General features: G+C 48.2%; 3 protein-coding genes and 1 non-coding gene across 6 annotated transcripts; 2 read left to right on the top strand and 2 right to left on the bottom strand.

Moving 5' to 3' along the window:
- The first annotated feature begins 5,191 nt into the window (after positions 1-5,191).
- LOC101756755 lies at positions 5,192-6,040 on the top strand. 3 transcript variants are annotated; one of them, XM_022826172.1, is made up of 2 exons: positions 5,192-5,584; positions 5,642-6,040. In XM_022826172.1, the coding sequence occupies exons 1-2, from the start codon at positions 5,282-5,284 to the stop codon at positions 5,783-5,785; spliced, it is 447 nt and encodes a 148-aa protein (XP_022681907.1). In that variant the 5' UTR covers positions 5,192-5,281; the 3' UTR covers positions 5,786-6,040. The 3 variants fall into 3 exon arrangements, with proteins under 3 accessions (XP_022681907.1, XP_014660567.1, XP_022681906.1); XM_022826171.1 differs by having other exon boundaries at positions 5,193-5,527; positions 5,585-6,040; XM_014805081.2 differs by having other exon boundaries at positions 5,192-6,040.
- A 1,456-nt stretch (positions 6,041-7,496) lies between these two features.
- On the bottom strand, positions 7,497-11,608 carry LOC101757172 (coatomer subunit beta'-1). The gene is made up of 9 exons (XM_022825974.1): positions 10,610-11,608; positions 10,429-10,487; positions 10,152-10,203; positions 9,660-10,017; positions 9,397-9,555; positions 9,133-9,287; positions 8,709-8,777; positions 7,984-8,075; positions 7,497-7,861 (listed from the first exon to the last, which is right to left on the bottom strand). Exons 4-9 carry the CDS (start codon positions 9,972-9,974, stop codon positions 7,827-7,829), a joined length of 825 nt encoding a protein of 274 aa, XP_022681709.1. The 5' UTR covers positions 9,975-10,017; positions 10,152-10,203; positions 10,429-10,487; positions 10,610-11,608; the 3' UTR covers positions 7,497-7,826.
- On the bottom strand, positions 10,764-13,468 carry LOC111255655 (pentatricopeptide repeat-containing protein At1g08070, chloroplastic-like). The gene is made up of 2 exons (XM_022825973.1): positions 11,230-13,468; positions 10,764-11,146 (listed from the first exon to the last, which is right to left on the bottom strand). Exon 1 carries the CDS (start codon positions 13,448-13,450, stop codon positions 11,888-11,890), a length of 1,563 nt encoding a protein of 520 aa, XP_022681708.1. The 5' UTR covers positions 13,451-13,468; the 3' UTR covers positions 10,764-11,146; positions 11,230-11,887.
- Positions 13,469-13,584: 116 nt separating this feature from the next.
- Positions 13,585-13,656, top strand: TRNAD-GUC. The gene has a single exon. It is a non-coding gene; the product is annotated as a tRNA-Asp (tRNA).
- The last annotated feature ends 526 nt before the right edge of the window (positions 13,657-14,182 follow it).

Raw genomic sequence — 14,182 nt, 5'->3', positions numbered from 1 at the left:
CTGGCATTCTATCTGTTGACAATTAATTGCACTTCTATTTAAAACAAGAGAATGCTTCTATTATACATGTTGTTAAAAAAATTATACAATGAAAAATTAATGTTTATGGAATGAATTTGTTTTGCCCGTAGCAACGTACGGACATAATCCTAGTATGAAAATAATTAGGAAAAAGATTCCCAAAGCAAAGCAAAAAATTATGACAAACACAATCAACATGGTAATTAATCAACCGGCAACGGCACTGACGGCTCACATGACCAGCACTGGGTGACGGAGCACCACCTCGAGATGTCGCTCAGCTGCCGGAGGCCGTCGTCGACGCGGCCGGCGTGGCAGCACGCGGAGAGGACTCTGAGGAGCGCCACACCTGTGATTATCCTATTTACTACGCAATCTCTCTTTCCACGCACAGTGGCACTTTGCATTATTGTTCCTGTCAACACACACGCATAAAAAAAATTGATTTTTCAAATCAAATTGATAAAAGGTAATGCCGAGTCCTGGCAGATCATTTTGTGATGGACTGATGGTAGTATGGAGCTCCAAGTCCAACATGGTTGTTGCAAATGCTGATATGCTATTGTCGTCATTGTAGAAGTAATTGTATAGGATACGGACTCAGAGTCCTTCATGTAATCTTTCATGTGCTAGACTCATACTAGGAGTTAATCTTGCATCCTATCTTTGCCGGTCTCTTCCCGGCCTATATAATAAAGCTACAGGCGCCCCTCAAGGGTAAGCTGTTCCAATCAATCCTACATGGTATAAGAGCCACATCCTCCTCTAAAGAGTGCATCTAGTTGAAGAAGTAGCAGTACTTAGTTTTTTTTTTCCATCGACGCCATTCATGGCGTCCTTGAGCTCGACGGCGGCTTCCGCAATGTTCTACATCCCTGTCTTGGAGAAGCTTACCCGAGACAACTTTCTTGTGTGGCGAGCACAAGTATTACCTGCAATTCGTGGATCGCGCCTCATGGGCATCCTAGATGGATTGTCGGTCCAACCTGCTGCGACACTTCGCATTGAGAAGGTCCACAAAGCTTATGAAGAACTTGAGAATCCTGCATATATTACGTGGATTGCCAATGATCAACTTCTTCTCTCCTATCTTTTGTCCTCCATGACCATGGAAGTTCTAGTCCAAGTTTCTTCGCTTAAGCATGTATCTCAAGTCTGGTATGGTATTAACAAGATGCTTTCCTCGCAATCTCGCTCCAAGATATTGCAGATCCGTTCCCAACTATCCAGGGAAAAGAAGGGTGATTCCTCAACAGCTGAGTTCTTTACCAAGATGAAAGCTCTTGCCGATGAGATAGCTGCGGCTGGCAAGGCTATTGATAATGAACTGATTGGCTACATCCTCAATGGATTAAATTGGATTATAATCCTTTTGTGTCTTCTATGTCTACCAAAGATTCTGTCAGTTTGAGTGATCTATATGCTCAGCTTCTCTCCTTTGAATCTCGGATCAATCAACAACGTGAAGGCAGGTTCTATTCGTTGGCAAACAATGTTTATCGTGGTCGTGGTCGTGCACCATCTCATGGGCGTGGCTTTGGGTGCTCAGGTGGTGCTAGTCGTGGTGCTCTGGTTTCTTCTCCTGCTCGCAACACAGGCGGCTCCTCCGACAGCCAAGATTTTGATGATGGCCCGTTCTGTCAGCTCTGCGAACGATACGGTCATATAGTTCATGTTGTTGGTTTCACTTCAACAAGAAGTATGGCTCTCCACGTGATGGTGGTCAGAAGCCTATTAGGACGGATCTTAAGAAGTATGCATCGGCTATTATTCCTTCATATGGAGTTGACACAAATTGGTACTTCGAATCCGGCTCTACCGACCACATTACCAGTTCCCTTGAGCAGCTGACTACACATGACAAGTACCATGGCCAGGAACAGATCTATGCCACCAATGGCAAAGGTATGAGCATTACTCATATTGGTGATACTGTTTTTCATACTCCCAGGAACAGATCTATGCCGCCAATGGCAAATGTATGAGCATTACTCATATTGGTGATACTGTTTTTCATACTCCCAGCCGCGATTACCTTTTCAATAAAGTCTTACATGTTCCTGCTGCCACCAAGAATTTGATTTCTGTTCATCAATTTACTTTTGACAATGACATGTTTCTTGAATTTCATCCTTCATTCTTTTGTGTTAAGGATTTGGTAACAAAGTATTGTTGGGGGTCTTCAGTATCTTACACTTACACGCCCAGATATTTCTTTTGCTGTTAATAAAGTCTGTCAGTACCTTTGTCAGCCTACTATGTATTTTGCTGCGGTTAAACATATCTTGCGGTATATTAGTGGCCCGCTTCAGATTGGCTTGAAGATTTGTCGCTCCTCTTCTCAGCTTCTTAGTGCCTTTTCAGACACTGACTGGGCTGGATGTTCTGATGATCGTAAGTCTACTAGTGGTTTTGCTATTTTTCATGGTCCCAATTTGACTTCATGGCAAGCAAAGAAGCAAGCTACAGTTTCGCATTCCGGTACGGAAGCTGAATATAAAGCGCTGGCCAATGCTACCACTGAGATTATATGGGTTCAGTCTCTTCTTGATGAGTTAGGGGTTGTCCAACACAAGGCTCCTATTTTATGGTGTGATAATATTGGTGCCACATATCTGTCGGCGAATCCGATCTTTCATATTCGTACTAAGCATATTTGTTGGGGGTAAATATTAACGATCTCCTAAATACCGCTTAAAGCAACAATCATGAAGGCCCAGGCCCATCCGGGATAACGAAATCGCCGTCAAGCCCAACATGAGTGGGACTCCGCCTCGCCCGACCGCGGTCCCGGGGTCGGGAGCGTCCGACCCCTCGTCGCAAGGCTCCGCCTCGTCCGACCGCGGTCCCGAGGTCGGGAGCACCCGACCCCTCGCCACAAGGTCCCGCCTCGCCCGACCCTGGGCACGGGGGCCGGACTCACTGGGGACCACAAGACGGATATCCCCCTCGGGCGTGGACCGGATGATCAGGATAACGATCATGTGGGTCCCCCTTGTTGACCTCATCATAAATGCACCGCAGGTCTGGCAGGAAGAAGGATGACCGCGCTCCTCACGCAACCCGCTGCAAGTACCCATGCACGACCACACTGTACAAGCTACAGTACCGGCGGCTTCCTTCCATTCGTCGCAGGGTACTCATGGCCTGCGCCGCCCGAAGCAGAGGGAAGACTCGCCCGTTCTCGGGTCCCGCGCGCCCGGCAGCAGGGATGTGACGCCCGCTCTCCGCGAGCCATCAGCAGGACGGCGGCATCCGCCGTCCCTCCCAACGGACACCAGAGTGGCGACGAAATGCCCTCATCATGACCCGGCGGCTACAGACACCGAAGAGGCTATCTGCAGGGCGCGACGACAGTTGGCGCACGGCCACCCTCCTCCTCCAGCATACGCGCCGGCAGACGCCGAAGGCCGGCGAGGATGCCGGGAACCTAGGAACTTGATTCCTCCCTTCGTGTTGTATTTTTACCATACTACGTTTAAACTCTTTACTGCTCTCATCACCCGGTCTCACCTGTAACCCCGGCAGTCCCCTTACGATATAAAAGGGGCATCGGGGGCCCGAGACTGCGGGCTCGGATTCTTCCCCCTCAAGCCAATGGCACATCCTCGCATCCCCTTAGAGCACAAGTGCCTTCAAGAGACCTGGGATCAGTTCCCTCTCTCGTTCATCTGTAACCCCTACTACAGAACCCCGCGTGGGCAACACGAGCACCCTCGATACTGGACGTAGGGCCTCCGTTGCCCGAACCAGTCTAATCCCGTGTCTCCCACGCCACCATCCGAAGCCTTACGCGCATAAAAGAAATTTACTAGTCTAAGTCTTGATCCGCAAATCTTGACAACGACAATATTGAATTGGATTATCATTTTGTCCGCGAAAGAGTTGCTCAGAAGCAGTTGGATATTCAGATTATATCTTTGGATGATCAGGTGGCCGATGGTTTTACGAAGGCTCAATCTGTGTGCACCGGTTAGAAGAATTTCGGAACAATCTCAATCTTGCACGTGGCTAGTAGCCTTGCCGGTTGAGATTGCAGGGGGTTGTAGAAGTAATTGTATAGGATACGGACTCAGAGTCCTCCTTCATGTAATCTTCCATGTGCTAGACTCCTACTAGGAGTTCATCTTGTATCCTATCTTTGCCTGTCTCTTCCCAGCCTATGTAATGAAGCTACCTGCGCCCCTCAAGGGTAAGCCGTTCCAATCAATCCTACAGTCATATCAATTTCCAGGACTATTATTTCATCTTTTCTCCTGTATTCTTCTCCTTCATAATCTGACGACGAGCCTACACAATTTGAACGGTTTAAGTCACGAGTATGAAAAATAGAGATAAAAAACAAACAAGTCGAAATGCAACGGCGAGGCTAAAATACAACAAGATGGATTATCCGTTAAGAACGCACTCACCTTGCAGCTGCAACTAAGAGACCATAACAACTGCAACAAGAAAATGAACCAATTGCAAGTAGATGGAATTTATTGCAAGGGCATTGAACAAATCTTAAAATTGTTGTAAGGATAGAAACTGAAATAACTGATCGATATAATATCATAAGGCAAGGATAGTGAGTAGTCATAACTTTGGCAATTGTTTACACAATAATTTTTTTAACCTTCCATATGTTCTATGTTTGATAGTTTCACTACTCTTAGGGTATATTTGCAAATTCATATGATCCATGTGGTAGTCTAAATATTCAATGTAAACCATGAAGTATTCTACTCTTAGGTTCTAAACAACATTATTTCTATGCATACAAAGAGAAGTGCAGGTAACATATAACAAGCAGACCATCAGGGGGTGTTTGGATACACCCCATAAACTTTAGTACCTGTCACATCGGATGTTTGGATACTAATTAGGACTATTAAATATAGTCTAATTATAAAACTAATTGCACAGATGGAGTCTAATTCGCGAGACGAATCTATTAAGTCTAATTAGTCCATGATTTGACAATGTGGTGCTACAGTAATCATTTGCTAATGATGGATTAATTAGGTTTAATAGATTCATCTCGCGAATTAGTATATGAGTTCTGCAGTTAGTTTTATAATTAGCTCATATTTAGTCCTCCTAATTAACGTCCGAATATTCGATGTGACCCTCCTGAAGTTTAGTACCTCGCCTGCTAAAGTTTTATAATTAGCTCGTTTCGGAGTTGACGATGGGTGCATTTCGATCTGCAAGCTCTTCCCTTTCCTCGGATCTTGCATCCTCGTAAGCTTTACGATCCTGATGCGCATCACTATTCATGTCTGCGTTGGTCTTTTGCAGGAGCGGAGGAACTCGGGGTCTGTTGCACAGCAGCGCCCAACAGCGCCGGGAGGACCAAAGCGCCGGCGACCGTCACAACGCGGCGTCGGCGGCGGCGGTCACCGCGGTGCAGGTGGAGGCGTCGCTGAACCGCAAGAACGTGGAGGTGGTGCAGGGGGACCGGTCCGCGACGCTGCTCCCCGACGAGGCGGCCGACGCGCTGGGCGGCGTGGGCGCCGAGGAGGCCGCCGACGCCTGGGTGCCCGACCAGGAGACGGGGGTCTTCGTCCCCGCCGAGGAGGCCGCCGACGCCTGGGTGCCCGACCAGGAGACGGGGGTCTTCGTCCCCGCCGAGGAGGCCGCCGGCAACGGCAACGGCGGCCCGCACGAGCAGCCTGCTGGGCCGTCGGTGCTGGACCAGGCGGTGTTCGTGCGCGAGGACATGGAGGACGTCGAGAGGCCCCCCGTCGACATGGCCAGCGCCCACGGCGGCGCCAAGTGAACAACCCCACCATGCGCGCCGCCGGCGACGACCGTGTAGGCTCTCACCCCGGACGATAGCTGTAGGCCTGTAGCAAATAAGCTTTCTGATGATGGAATAAACCGTGTCTCCTCTTTCTAGAACGTTCCACAGGTTACCAGTTCAGAGCTCCAAGAGTTCGCATCTCAAGTTCTTTGGCAATGGCAACTTCAGTAACCTGCACACATTCCAGTGTAGTCTGTGTCACCTGTGAAGGCACTGTATCTGTACCCGGTACCCTGTTCTCTGTTGACTTGTTGACATATGGATGAGCATTCTGGATACGTATAGATTGGGCCATGCCTGTCAGCTGGTGCGACCTCAAGAAAATGAAGCATACCGTATAAAGAAAAAAAATGGAAACAAAGCAACCACTCCTCAATGGGGAAAAAGGGTTCACAGGTACATCGAGAGTACAAACACCAGCATTTTGCAATGTATCCATAAACATGGCAGAAAGCAATAACAAATATTACAAGTCTTTATCGAGGCACCAACAAATATTACAAGTAATTATCGAATCAAAAGAAGCACCAACCAATACAAGTCTTTATCGAAGCACCAAACTTACCTGAGCAGCGATTGATCGAACAAATGGCAATAGCAGATGATTTTATATTGACATCATTTTCTTTTCCTTTAACTGTTGCATTATTGACTAGTTGGATGGATGGTCAGTTGGCAGTGTGAGGGATGGTGGTGGCGCTGATGGAGACGTTGACGACGGGAAGTGGTAGCAAAGGAGGTTGCCGCTAGCTGCTAGCAGCACGGAGCTTGCTCTGCCAGCGTCTGGGTGGTGGAAGTAGGATGATAGTTGTGAGACAGAAAGATTACATGAAACTGGCAATGGAAAGAATCTGTTACCAAGTGTTCAAATAGCTAGGCATTCTATTTTTTTGACAATTATTTGTACTTCTGTTTAAAACAAAGTGAATGCTTCTATTATATATGTTTTTAAAAAAATTATACAATGAAAATTAATGTTTATGGAAAGGATTTGTTTCGCCCGTAGCAACGCACGGGCATGACCCTAGTATGAAAATAAAATAATTAGGAGAAAGACTATAAAAGATAGAGGCTCATTCCCAAGGCAAAGGAAAAATTATGACAAACACAATCAATATGGTAATTAATCAATGCCGATGCACATGCGAAGTGAAGATAGATCTACACCGTAGATTTCACGATGGAGTTGACTAGCTCCATAGGGTAGCGTTGAAATCAGCTATAGCGGCAATTTGGGTATATAATGTGAAGGGAACCAACGGTATTACATCAAAGTTATGCACCATCTATAAGCATGCAATGCAAGGTATATGTTTTTATTAAAACAAACCCCGCACCCCTCATGTTTGACAAATTTATGACCTCTGCGCTCTGTGAGGTGATTTATGGTCCACCGATCGATCTTCTTCGTCTACGCGCGACACTAGCGAGTTAGCGACTTGAACAAGAGGTTACAGGTCCAATAGTTGCCTAAAAGCTCATCAGCAACCCTCATGTTCGTTTAAACAAAAAATAAGTCATGTTTAAAGGAAAAATAAGGGTAGCGGTAGATTGGCCTATGATGGGGTTAGTGGATAAGGAAAAATAAGGGTAGCAGTAGATTGGCCTATGATGGGGTTAGTGGATGCCCGACAAGAAGAAAAATGCATGCTCTATGAGTTACCCGGATCCATGGATGAAGAGTGGATGTCCGATCAAGAGACGAGGGTCTTTATACCCCTATTTGACTACATATATTTAGAAAGCATTTCAACATGAATAGAAATTTGCCAACAAATTTACTACGTAATCTCTCTTTCATGCACATTGACACTTTGCATTATTGTTCCCGTCAACACACACACATAAAAATTGATTTTTCAAATCAAATTGATCAAAAGTAATGCCGAGTCCTGGCAGATCATTTTGTGATGGACTGATGGTAGTATGGAGCTCCAAGTCCAACATGGTTGTTGCTATTGCTGATATGCTATTGTTGTCATATCGATTTCCATGACTCTTATTTCATCTTCAATTATTACACATTCATATCCTTCATATTTGCCGACGAGCCTACACAATTTGAACGGTTTAGGTCACAAGTAAGAAAAATAGAGATAAAAAACAAACAAGTCAAAATGAAACGGCGAGGCTTAAGTACAACAAGGTGGATTAGCTGTTAAGAACGGACCCACCTTGCTGATATGCTATTGTTGTCAAATCGATTTCCAGGACTCTTATTTCATCTTGAATTTCGTATTCATCTTTATCATATCTGACGATGAGCCTACACAATTTGAACGGTGTAGGTCACAAGTATGAAAAATAGAGATAAAAAATAAACAAGTCAAAATGCAACGGCGAGGCTAAAATACAACAAGGTGGATTATCCGTTAAGAACGCACCCACCTTGCAGCTGCAACCGAGAGACCATAACAACTGCAACAAGAAAATGAACCGATTGCAAGTAGACGGAACTTATTGCAACACCATTGAACAAATCTTAAAATTGTTGTAAGGACATTATATTGGAGAAACTGAAATAATTGATCAATATAATATCATAAGGATAGTGAATAGTCATAACTTTGGCAATTGTTTACACAATAATTTTTTCGAACCTTCCATATGTTCTATGTTTGATAGTTTCACTACTCTTAGGGTATATTTGCAACTTCATATGATCCATGTGGTAGTCTAAATATTCAATGTAAACCATGGAGTAGAATATGTTATTCTACTCTTAGGTTTTAAACAACATTATTTCTATGCATACAAAGAGAAGCGCACTTTAACCAATACTACTTTATTTATGCAAAAATGATATTATTCACATAATTGCAGCTTTATTCACATATATGTATAGACATATGCAATTTTAATGTTAGCAAAGTACAAAAGTAGTAGTAAGATCAATTACCTTGTTGAGCCTATAAAACCAAACTCTTTAATTAAACCAAAGTAGCACTCATCAATCACTTTTTCAAGCCTGCAAACATAAGAAGTGTACACATCGTCTCAGAAAAAATCAGCAAAAGTTATCGAATCATTGGAACCTGCAGTTTGGAAAACATCTAGGTCAGGCACTGTTCCTTGGGTGTTTCAAATTTTTTTCCAAATGAAAATGTGCAAAGCCAGAAGAAATATGTTTTGTTCGCTTATCTTTTCCAAAAGTGAATGGAATTTTTCTTGTACAGCAGACGGAGGAAAAACATGAGAAAGCTTATTCTGCATATTTATTACCTTTGTATTTTTTCGTTGAAAAAGTTAAGTGCAGGGGAAATTGAAGAACAAAACATCAGACGTGCCTATGGATACAAACAACAAAAAAAAGAGAGTTTTACCTGTTATTAGTGGAGTTCCACAAGAAAATAGCGCCGGGGTACGACCTGATACCTAAAACTATTACCGGAAGTGTTGGGTGGCACGACATCGCGGTAATTTCCTGGCCTCGGAAAAGAATTGTGTGAGCCTTTTTCTCTGCCTGCAAATCCCATTTCTGATTCAACAGAAGAAAAAGGAAAAGCGTTAGTTGCACAGATCACTAACAAAAGATGCGAACAAGAATTAGATGTACTGTGTGTGTTCTTCAGCGGAGGGTGCCATACGTATGCGATAGCCCCTCCTTCAGCCAGATTCTTCGATATAATCATATACTGCTGATCACTGTCGTCGGCGCAAAGATAATCGAAAAAGTTATCTTGCCCCAACTTTTCTTCTTTTAGCATGGCGGTAGGTGGCTGGGTGGAATCGTTAACTTCCCAGACCTTTAAATAAATTTCGAGTAGTGAGGACCAAAATTAATCTGATGTATGATCCAATTACCAAACAGATGATGAAGTAGGTAGTGCATTCAACAGAAAACACAAACCTTCATTAGGTCATGCTCGTCAGTGCTAACAAAGGTGTTGTAGTTGTCCTTTGGGTTAAACTTGACATGGATCCTCCTGGCGGGTACCTTGTCGTTCCTAATGACCCTACCATCTTGCCAGTTCTCTAGCCAGATCACACCATTTGCATCCGCCGATAGCACGAGTGGTTTTTCTGGGTGGATTGCCAGCGACGTGATAGCAGCACCCGCGCCATGTCGGAATGTTTTCATTTCTTTCTCTTTATCATACAAAATCACACGGATGACACCAGAACTATCTCCGGTCACGATCCATTGTTCTGTGTCTCTTGGCATAAATTTGACCAGTTTTACCGGGTTTAAAGCTTTTCTCTTGCTCCTGAGATTACTGAACACATTAGCCTGATGCATGCACATGCACGCGTGTATATATATGATGAGATAATAAATGAATATATATGATGGGAACACAATTAGTTGTGTACAATTATGAGTTAGTTGTGTATGAGTTACCTGCGTGTCGTAGTTCCAAATGGAAATGGTCTCTCCGTGACTGATCAAAATCCTGTTTTAAGTGGGGAAAAACAAATTGCATGGATTAATGTCTGAACGGGTTTATAAATAAGAATATAATGGAACCACTTTTCTGCCATATAGCAACTCACAAATTATATCAACCTAATGCTGGATCATCAAAGTTTAACATTAAATTATGTCAACGCATTAATAACTAATTAGGTTGTGGACGGAGGGATTTGTAGCCTACATACTAATTGCAGTATGTGCTTACCATGGTTTGGCCGGATGCACATCTATGGAATGAATTTTAACATATTCTTCTCCTGGGACCTGTCAAAACAAAAGGCTAGCTGAGATCACCAGAATCCACCCCCATGGCCTTGCCTTAATTAACTTGAAAGATATAATGTGGCATACACACAAGTATATATTCAGCAGCTAGCACAACTTACCAGTACCGGGAGGCCCAAAGCAAGTCTCCAGGGAGTAGCAATGAACGGAGGTGCGCGACCAAGTAGCTAGAGAGCAACAACTAGAGTATGGCAGAGGTGTGAAGAGGTGTGGCTGCATGGAGATAATTAAGAATCGAGAACAACAACTAGAGTATGGCAGGAAACAAGTCCAAGTCCAAGTCCACCCCTTTCAATGACTCGATACAGAACAAGGCCAAGTCCACCCCTTTAGCTATCCATCCAGGGAGAGAACACTAGGCGTCACCCAACTGGGCAGCAACATCCCGCTAGCGAATGGATACACTTCATCGCTGTAACGTAGGCCACACGCTGTAACCGGCAGGGCACATGGCCGTCGGTGCTGGACCAGGCGGTGTTCGTGCGCGAGGACATGGAGGACGTCGAGAGCCCCCCCGTCGACATGGCCAGCGCCCACGGCGGCGCCAAGTGAACAACCCCACCATGCGCGCCGCCGGTGACGACCGTGTAGGCTTGCTTGTAGGTCTCAGGCTCTCACCCCGGACGATAGCTGTAGGCCTGTAGCAAATTAATAAGCTTCCTTAGCTTCCTGATGATGGAATAAACCGTGTCTCCTCTTTCTAGAACGTTCCACAAGTTACCAGTTCGGAGCTCCAAGAGTTTGCATCTCAAGTTCTTTGGCAATGGCAACTTCAGTGTGATGAGCTGCTGTGTGATGAACTTCAGAGTGGGCATCGTTGCTTAATTGGGCACAGCTTCAGATCATCAGAGGTGGGAAGAGCTTGCAGAAAGAGGATTTGGCTTTCATGAAGACTGCACGCCAATTGCGGCAGATGGCGATCAAGGCAAGAAGGTAAAAAAACTGGTGCAGCTCAACAACTCAATAATTGAGTGCAAAACTTCATCTGGGAGCTCAGTCCAACCCTATGAGCACCTCTGAAAGACTGAGCTGGCAAATTCTTGAGATTGACAAAGTCACCACTAGCGCACATCTCCCGCTACTAAAAGAATAGCGCCGGTTATGCCAAATACGCCCGCAGGCAAGAAGGATGAAGCTATCAAAGTGCGTCACTGGCAGCGATGGCGGTTACAGCACATCCCACAGGGAGGACGCCCAACAGCCTGTGGTGTTGATTCCAAGTGCCGCCCAGCATCATCACGCGGCGACGAGGTGTTCCGGTGCTCCGGTGATCACATGTTGCGCTGCCCAGGACGTAGTTCTTCGAGACTAGGTTGGCCCGGCACCCAAAGAACTGCACTCGCGGCGGAGCGCGGTTCCTCCAGATGAACTTGTAGAGATCACGAGATGGAGTTGGCCGGAACAGCACGGAACTCGTGCACGACGCCGTCGATCTCGATGACGCTGCAACCGGGGTCCTTGTTCACATTGCTCTTCCTCATCTGCTTCCTCATCCGCACTGCCCTGCCGTGTCGTCCCCTGGACGCGTACATGTTCGACATGAGAACGTAGTCCCCGGAGTCGCCGCCGTCGTTCATGCGCCGCATCACCCGCTCGGCTCGCTCGACGTCGCCGCGCGCCCGGCACGCCGCGAGGAGGGAGCCCCGGACGAGCGCGTCGGGTGGCACGGGCATCGCCGCGACGAGCGCCTCCGCCTCGTCCAGCCTCCCCGCGCGGCCGAGCATGTCGACGGCGCAGCCGTAGTGTTCGATGCCGGGCATCACGCCATAGCACCGCGCCATATCGCTCAGGTACCGGAGGCCGTCGTCGACGCGGCCGGCGTGGCAGCACGCGGAGAGGATGCCGAGGAGCGCCACGCCGTTCGGGCGCACGCCGGCTCGCCGCATGGCCGCGAACAGCGCCAGGGCCTCCTCGGCGCGGCCGTGCGTCGCGAGCCCCATGATCATGGACGCGTACGTGTACACGTCGCGCCGCTCCATGGCGTCGAAAACCGCCATGGCCTGGTCCACCGCGCCGCACTTGGCGTACATGTCGAGCAGGGCGTTGCCGACGACGCCGTCGGCGGCCTCGCGGCGGCCCAGCTGCCTGCCCATGTACGCGTGCACCCACCGGCCGGTGTCGAGCGCGCCGAGCTGAGCGCACGCACCGAGGATGGCGACGAGCGTCGCGTCGTCCGGGCGCACCCCCGCGCGCTGCATCTCCCGGAACAGAGCCAGCGCCTCGCCGTGCTCGCCGGCGCGGGCGAGCGCCGAGATCATCGTGTTCCACGACACGACGGTCTTGCCCGCCGGCATCGCCCTGAACCACCGACGCGCCGCCGCCACGTCGCCGCACTTGGCGTACATGTCCACCAGCGCGTTCCACGCGACGACGTCGAGCGCGACCTCCGCGGCCGCGACGCGGCGGTGCGCCTCCCTGGCGAGTGCGATGTCCTTCGCCTCCGCGCAGGCCGCGAACCCCGCGGCGGCGGCCACAGCGTCGACGGCCACGCCGCAGTCATCGCCGCCCACCATGTCGAGGAACAGCGCCACGGCCTCGTCGGTGAACCCCAGGCGAGCGTGGCCGGTAACCATGGCCGTCCAGGAAACCACGTCCCGGCCGTCGGGGAACCCGTGGAACAGGGCCCCCGCGGCGGTGCGGTCGCCGCGGGCGAGGTAGAGCGCGATGAGTCCGTTCCGGACCGTGCGCTCGCGGTCCAGCCCCAGCTTGGCGGCGTGGGCGTGCACCGCCGCCGCCTCGTTGGCCGCGGCAGCGGCGGGGGACGCGGACAGCGCCTTGATGAGCGCCCGGAGGCCGCGGGCGTCGGTCGGGGCGCCTTGCCGGAGCGATACCGACACCGGCGACACAGCATCGGCCCTGGGATTTCCATGCCGGCGATGGTAAGTTGGAGTCGCGTGTTTGCTGCTGTGCGGGAGATGAAGTGGCTGCTGCGCCATGGGCATGTGAGTGAGCGGCACACTGGCAAGTGGCAATGCGCCGTGGTCTCTGTTCGGAGTTTTGGATAAGCAACGAGAGGCTTACGTACGTGTTACTTTTAATAGATTTGTAGGGACTCATCCTTTGCTTCATCAAGCTAGTCGTTGTAGTATAGTGGTGAGTATTCCCGCCTGTCACGCGGGTGACCCGGGTTCGATCCCCGGCAACGGCGAATTATAATGTTTTCCTTTTTTGTCCCTGCCTGAAGTTATTGGGCCGACCGATGCTCATGCCAGGCCCGTGGAACCAACAGCAAGTTGTCAAGCCCAGGGGGTTGTTAGCTCGAGGCCCATCCAGAGCCCACGACAACGACGCTCACCGTGATCGCTTGGTTGCTTCTAGACGCTTCCACAACGGTCGAGGGTGCGCTCAGGATCAACCGCATCCGATGGCTGGCGCTCGTCCTGCCCATCCAGCCACACTTTCGCCATCTGCACCCCAGGAATTGTCGGATTTTGCATTAAGTGTTTATTCGAATCTTGTTAATCCATCACGCTCTGAGGTTTTTCTCCTCAGCAACGATTCAACTATTGCAATCCCGTTATAGGTCGCAATGCGATGCCATGTATTTTACATCTAGCTTGTATGGTGGTTATAACAAAACACATTCTACTCTAATTTACAGGTCATTTTAATTTTTCTAAATATATAGATATTATTATACATCTAGACATATGGTATATCTAAGTGCATAACAA

Source organism: Setaria italica, chromosome IV (genome assembly GCF_000263155.2).
Source record: "Setaria italica strain Yugu1 chromosome IV, Setaria_italica_v2.0, whole genome shotgun sequence".
Lineage (NCBI taxonomy): Eukaryota > Viridiplantae > Streptophyta > Magnoliopsida > Poales > Poaceae > Setaria > Setaria italica.
The sequence above is the reverse complement of the archived record's forward strand: the minus strand, read 5'-3'. Positions and strand labels throughout refer to the sequence as shown.

Excerpts from the sequence above, each read along its gene's own strand:
- LOC101756755 (XM_014805081.2), top strand. The coding sequence starts at position 5,282 with ATGTCTGCGTTGGTCTTTTGCAGGAGCGGAGGAACTCGGGGTCTGTTG.
- LOC111255655 (XM_022825973.1), bottom strand. The coding sequence starts at position 13,450 with ATGCCCATGGCGCAGCAGCCACTTCATCTCCCGCACAGCAGCAAACAC.
- LOC101757172 (XM_022825974.1), bottom strand. The coding sequence starts at position 9,974 with ATGCCAAGAGACACAGAACAATGGATCGTGACCGGAGATAGTTCTGGT. Across the intron at positions 9,556-9,659 it reads ACGAGCATGACCTAATGAAG|GTCTGGGAAGTTAACGATTC; the intron begins GTTTGTGTTTTC and ends ATTTATTTAAAG. Across the intron at positions 8,778-9,132 it reads TGGAACTCCACTAATAACAG|GCTTGAAAAAGTGATTGATG; the intron begins GTAAAACTCTCT and ends TTATGTTTGCAG.